Source organism: Juglans regia, chromosome 12 (genome assembly GCF_001411555.2).
Source record: "Juglans regia cultivar Chandler chromosome 12, Walnut 2.0, whole genome shotgun sequence".
In the NCBI taxonomy this organism is placed as follows: Eukaryota; Viridiplantae; Streptophyta; class Magnoliopsida; order Fagales; family Juglandaceae; genus Juglans; species Juglans regia.
In genome coordinates this window covers 8,490,910-8,497,484 of record NC_049912.1, presented here as the reverse complement: position 1 = coordinate 8,497,484, position 6,575 = coordinate 8,490,910, and the positions used below count along the sequence as shown (strand labels likewise).

Sequence of the window (6,575 nt, the reverse complement as noted above, 5' to 3'; positions counted from 1 at the left end):
CATCGTTTTAAATTTTCAACTGTAAAAGCACTAGCATTAGTTTAGTCAAATATCAGTGAATGTCATATTTTAAAGAATGTCCACCAAATTTCTTTTATATTAGATTAGCTAAACACAAATTCATTTAAAAGATGAGTTACAGTAACTTCATTCCAAAAGTCATATATAAAAAGAATTGTAGCATCTTTATTCTAATATTTTATTATTTCCTGTGTTTCCATTTTCCTTTCCTCTAGTGTAACTTCATTCCTAGAATTATGATGTATTTTTCTATTATTAATTATATTTTTATAAAATAATATTAATCATCTTTCTTTTAATATTTTTTAAAATATAAGAAATTATTTTTGGCATCTATCTATAATCATGCAAAAATTATAATAATATGAGAAAATATGAATAAACTTTTTATTAATTATTTATAAAGTATAAAATAATATAATAATCTTATCTTATAACAAATTATAATATAAGTAATGTTGATCTTTATAATTTAATCAAAGAAATATTAATAATAAAAAATAATAACATTTAATTATTGTAGAGAGTATGATAGCTAAATTAATACAGATTTTAAGTTTTTAGTGATTGGCTAAAAGTAAAAAAGTTCCATATTAGTCAAATTTTGAAGATTGAGATGGCTAATCCAATGCCTGTACTCTAAGAGTCTCTCATCTCATGACATCTCAATATCCAAATATCACAAACATAAAAAAAATTTTAATTTTTTAATTTAATCATTACAACTTTTCAAAACTTTCAAATAAAACATAAAAAATAATCTAACTTTTAAAATATCAAAATAAAAATAATATTAAAAAATAATATTATATTATAATAATATTTTAACTTATAATATTTTTATTCAAATTTTTTTATTTCTTTTTCAAAATTTTATAAATCATCTTTTAACTCAAATCATTTTATTATTATTTACGTATATTCATTTAATTTCATATCACCATAGTCCAAAACCAACCGGACTTATGAATATTTTTATTCAATTTTTTTTTATTTCTTTTTCAAAATTTTATAGAGAAATGTTGGGCATCAGCCTACAGCCGCAGCACACCTCACGTGATGTTTTTTTTTTTTTGAATACTCGATACATTGGTGTGCAGCGGCTATAGGCTGATGCAAATATTTTTTCAATTTTATAAATCATCTTTTAACTCAAATCATTTTATTATTATTATTTTTTTTTGAAAGGTGAATTTCATTCATAGAAAATCATTTTATTATTATTTACGTATATTCATTTTAATTTCATATCATCAGAGTCCAAACCAACCGGACTTATGGGCTCATTCGATTTTGCAGTTCTCCGGTCGTCTTCGCGAACCCTTACCGCCACACGAAAGGACTATTGGAGCTGAAATCGATCCCCACAGAGAATAACCTCGGCCGTGGACTAGCAAATCGATCTCCCACAAAGCCGAGCGGCGGTGGCCCGTGAACCCCGGCTGCGAGAAAACTCTCGCCCCACTTTGGAAGTGACCATCGAAGTTCTTGTGAAGGACACGAAATAGTTATTCCTTCAGTAGTGAGATGCAATTTTTCCTGCTAGTTAAACGTACATAATAATATGGAGGCGTGTGCGCCCGAATGGCTTCTAGATGGGTTGTTCTGAACTAATGGCAGGTGATATTGTCGTTACTCCAGTAAAGTTTTGCTGAGCATATGTTGGATTGCTTGTGTCCATGTCGGTGTGCGCTCAATCAGTGTGTTTGCTCGTGTTTATGTCCACGTCGGTTCCATGCGCATGGTGATTGTTTGGGAAGCATCAGCCTTAGGGTCTGCACGTCCACTGTTCGATATTTTGCCAAACAGAAAGTTGGCCTAAGAGGGCGTTAACGCTGTGTGAAGTCATGGAAACAACTGTCAGTATTTATTTTGGGCCAAATGCAATCATAACTGTGCATCCATTGATTTGTGGCCCTTGTATAACATGCGGATGATTGCATTTTGCCGGTCAGAAATAGCTTACATAGGAGGACTCGTTTCAGTGGTGTAGCGAATGCTGAGTAGCCATGAATGTGAGATGGCCGAGGCTTCTGACACCTACGCATCTTTCTCAGATTATACGGAATCAGAAAAACCCATCAACAGCGCTCCAAATCTTTAGGGAAGCCAAACACAAGTATCCCAATTACCATCATAATGGTCCAGTCTATGCCACCATGATTGAAATCCTGGGAAACGCAGGCTGGATAAGTGAGATGAAAGAGGTGATTGAGCGGATGAAAGAAGACTCGTGTGAGTGCAAGGATGCAGTATTTGTTAATGCAATCAAAACCTATGCCAAAGCTGGATTGCCAAATGAGGCGGTTTCTCTTTTTAACAGCATTCCTCAGTTCAACTGCGTGAATAAGACAGAGTCTTTCAATACCCTTCTGCAGATAATGGTGAATGAATCTAAGCTTGAAGCTGCTCACCGTCTGTTCTTAGAGAGTTCTTATGGTTGGGAAGTGAAGTCTCGGATTCCGTCCTTGAACTTGCTTATGGAAGCTCTATGCCGGAAGCGTCGTTCTGATCTTGCTTTAGAAATTTTTTTAGAGATGAACTATCAAGGTTGCTGCCCAAATAGGGAAAGCCACCGTATCCTAATGAAAGGATTGTGTGAGGACGGAAGGCTAAATGAGGCAACCCATTTGTTGTACTCAATGTTTTGGAGGATCTCTCAGAAGGGTAGTGGCGAGGATATTGTAATCTACAGAATCTTGTTAGAAGCTCTATGTGATGATGGGCAAGTTGAAAAGGCTGTGGAAATTCTAGGCAAGATCTTAAGGAAGGGGCTAAAGGCTCCTAAGAGATGTTTTCGCCAATTTGATCTCAGTCGGTTCAGTGCCGGTGAAGATATCGAAAGCACCAAGAATTTGATTAATGAAGCGTTGATCAGAGGTGGGACCCCCAGCTTGGCTGGTTATAGTGCTATGGCTGTTGATCTGTACAATGAAGATAAGGTTAGTGATGCTAACAACGTGCTCGCTGAAATGCAAGAAAGAGGCTTTAGGCCAACACACTTGATTTATGAAGCGAAGATAGCAGCAGTATGTAGCAGAGCCAATGTTGATGAAGCATTGAAGGTAATTGAGAAGGAAATGGTGGTGGCTAATTGTGTACCAAATGTTAGAGTTTACAATATTGTACTGAAAGGGCTTTGTAATGAAAGGAAATCAACCCTTGCTGTTGGGTATTTGAAGAATATGGCCAGACAGGTGGGTTGCACTGCTGATAAGGAAACATATAGCATTTTGATCAGTGGGCTGTGTGGTGAAAGTAGGTATGGTGAGGCAAGTCAAGTTTTGGAGGAGATGTTAATCAAATCATTTTGGCCTGGTGCTGACACTTATAATGTACTTATCAAAGGTCTTTGCTCTGTGGGCAGGCAATACGAAGCTGTTATGTGGTTGGAGGAGATGATTAGTCAGGGCATGCGGCCAGAATCCTCTGTATGGCACTCGTTGGTGGCATCTGTGTGCTTCAACATGGCTGACATTGATATGTTCTTTGACTCATTTAATTAAGTTACATTATGAGCACTTGGTTGTCCATGTTAGAGTATTTGTCAGCACTATGTTGTTCTGCAACACATCTTCAAATACTTCAATTAAAAACATTTGCATTAATCTTGCAAATTTTATCATTCTATTATAGCCAAATAAATTATCTAACAAATCGCTTTGAAGACAAGTATGTTCATTGTGTCATTCTACTTTGTTAGACTCAATATTGTAGAATATTCAATATAGATTATCGAATATCTTTCTAAAGATTAAAGTTTCATATTAAAATATTTAACAAAAAATTCCAACCGAGGCTTTATTTTCTACGTACTTTAAATTGTGTCCTAGGTTCTAGTACACGTATAAACGGCAAGTTTCTACATGAGGCTTAACGTTAATAGGAAAAACAGGGGTTTGCCATTCAAATGTGACAATGACCATATAGTATGTCTATGGTTGTAGATTATCTATATTATCGATGTTAATCTTCACCATTGATCAGTTTGTTTCACATGATAAATAATATGATATGGTGTGGAACTTTGCCTTGTGTCCTCACTGACTCCACCGACTTCTATTTTTCAGTGTTGTCCGTAGGAGTGGCAATATGTATCGTATCATTTGGGCTGTGTTATGTAAGTCAATCCTAACTTGCTCTTGAAAACTATGTGAGCCATTCCAGTTTATTATGTCTTTTGGTTTGGTGTTGAGTTAGCCGAATTCGTGTCTGGTCAACTTTATTTTTCTATTGAAAATTATCAATAAATCGGATGGCGGAAGAGCCAATCAAAATAACTAAATACATGATTATCATATGACATAAGTTCTTAAGTACATAGACATATGATACTACTTTTTATATTTATGCGTATTATTTGTTGGTTATGTATTCTGACTGGACATCATCTTGCATTTGATCTGTTTAATGAATGATCATATATGTTTCTTCTCGGAAAAAAATGAACATATAATATTAGCTTTATCGGTTTTGTAGTCTCTAGGGACATTCTTGTGCTCCACGAACATCTCAGTAGATATGATGGAAGTTGTGGGACTAGGGCCACCATACTCCATAACAAAGAGAGAATACTTTTTCGCAAGATTTCAAATGCTCTTCTCTAGAATGACTAACTCCGTAAAGTTTCTTATAACATAAGTCTATAATTTGGAGCTTGTAGCGAGGATTTAAAACAACTGCTATGGCTAACACCACATGGATTCTAACCAATATTTCTCAGAGTTTGAGAGCATTTGATTTTCCATGGATCTCTTACACTCAATATTCCCTTCACTTTGTTGCTTCAAGTTCACATAAACATGAAAATAGCTGGAAAGTACTACAGGTTGGCTGTGGGATACTTTGGTACCAGAAAAGCCACAAGTAGCTTTATAAAAATGAGCAGATAAGGATTTGATCTTTTCCAAGTTATCCCATTCAGATTTACTAGAAAATTCTTATGAAAAATGATGGATGTAACTGCCCGGGGAAACCACAAGCAAATTGTGGCCCATGTGGCATAAGTAAAACGGCACTGTTTCTATTTTCTCTCAAAATGATTCCTCAACATCTTCCTATTTTCCCGAAGACAACCACATACCTCATTCTTCTTCCACAAGCACAAAGATCCCCAAGACAGAGAAGCCATATCCCCTTTCCCCTTCGTCTTCCCCAAGCATAGATCTGAAGTCTTCCCCCACTCTCCTTTCGAAACTAAAATCTTCCCATTCCCACGAAGCTCCAATGTTCATGGGGACCTTTCTTTGCTCGGAAAATTTAGATGTCTCTGATGTTCATGCCTCCCACACCCACAACGATGTTGACCAATTGTAGATATATTTCTCGGGGGTTTTTTTTTTTCGCTTAAGACTCTGTTTCTGGTTGGTCTTCCACGAGACCACATTGGAAATTAGCAAATGGGTTTTTGAGAACTCAATCACTGATTTCAATCAATCAACGAAATCGGGCTCCTGGGTTTGGAATAGCTTCCTCTCTCATAGATCAATGGGTCTTCAACCGAGAGAGAGAGAGAGAGAGAGCCCTAATGTTCATGGGGACCCACGAGACCACATTTCTTTGCTCGGATGCCGTGAAGAGGTGTAAAGGACCTTTCTTTTTCACCTGTAAAGGACCTTTCTTTTTAGCACGGTTTAGAAAAATGGTCCATTTGTTGTTTAGGTGATGAGCACTTTACAGAGGAAGAATTTCATTTGTTAATGCTACGAGCGATGGCATATAAAATTGTTAGTTGTCTTATTGTTTTACTGTAACAAGAGGAAGAAGTGATTGCCATTATCATTTTCACTTTCATCTTCACTTCTTTACAGACAACTCTCTGCTTTTTCTCCTACCCATGAAGACAACCACAGAGCTCTATATTCTTTATGTCGTCTTATTTTCACAAGCATCCTAGACATCCCCAGCTTTCGTCGTTTTCAATTTTTTTTTTTAGTATATCAGTTGAGTCGATTCCCCTGCGGTTCCTCACCGTAGTTGTACGTAGAAGAACTCAATTCTTATAGTTAGCATCAATCAACTCTAACTGACAAAAAGCACACCTATAATTAAGTGCATTATCAATCATGATATAAATGTAATTCAATCTTATCATACAAGAGTCGAGAGAGATAGAGAGCCGAAAGGGTTTTGGGGGTAAGAGGGGAGGGGGCCTTGTGGGTGGGTGAAATCGGGGCGAGCTCAGTGCTCCATCCGACATGCGCCCTTGCTTTTTTCTTAGGGTCTAGCTCCCGCCCGTCTGCCTGCCCACCCCAGGTGGGGATCGGGTGGGCCGAGTATGGGTACTCAACCAGCACCCTTATTCTCATGACTAGTTAACCAATAGAAACTAAGAATTAAAACTAAAAGTAAGACAACAAGATACAGAGAGAACTTTGGAAATATGTTTATTGATGAAATTCTAATTATTCAATGAAGACCACAAGTTGGGCTTGATAGCTAGGGCTATCTCAAAATTATGAGAATTTTTTTCAAAAAGGAAAAATCCTAATTATTGCATAAAATAAATATGTAACTAAATAAGAATTTTGCTACAAATCAGGCAAAAATTGGAA

The 6,575-nt window shown here is 36.4% G+C and overlaps 1 protein-coding gene across 3 annotated transcripts; it reads left to right on the top strand.

Annotated features, from left to right (window-relative positions):
- Positions 1–1,273: 1,273 nt before the first annotated feature.
- LOC108982146 (pentatricopeptide repeat-containing protein At1g05600) lies at positions 1,274–3,646 on the top strand. 3 transcript variants are annotated; one of them, XM_018953444.2, is made up of 2 exons: positions 1,274–3,283; positions 3,389–3,646. In XM_018953444.2, exons 1-2 carry the CDS (start codon positions 2,031–2,033, stop codon positions 3,525–3,527), a joined length of 1,392 nt encoding a protein of 463 aa, XP_018808989.1. In that variant the 5' UTR covers positions 1,274–2,030; the 3' UTR covers positions 3,528–3,646. The 3 variants fall into 3 exon arrangements, with proteins under 3 accessions (XP_018808989.1, XP_018808990.1, XP_018808988.1); XM_018953445.2 differs by having other exon boundaries at positions 1,283–3,293; positions 3,389–3,532; XM_018953443.2 differs by having other exon boundaries at positions 1,283–3,646.
- The last annotated feature ends 2,929 nt before the right edge of the window (positions 3,647–6,575 follow it).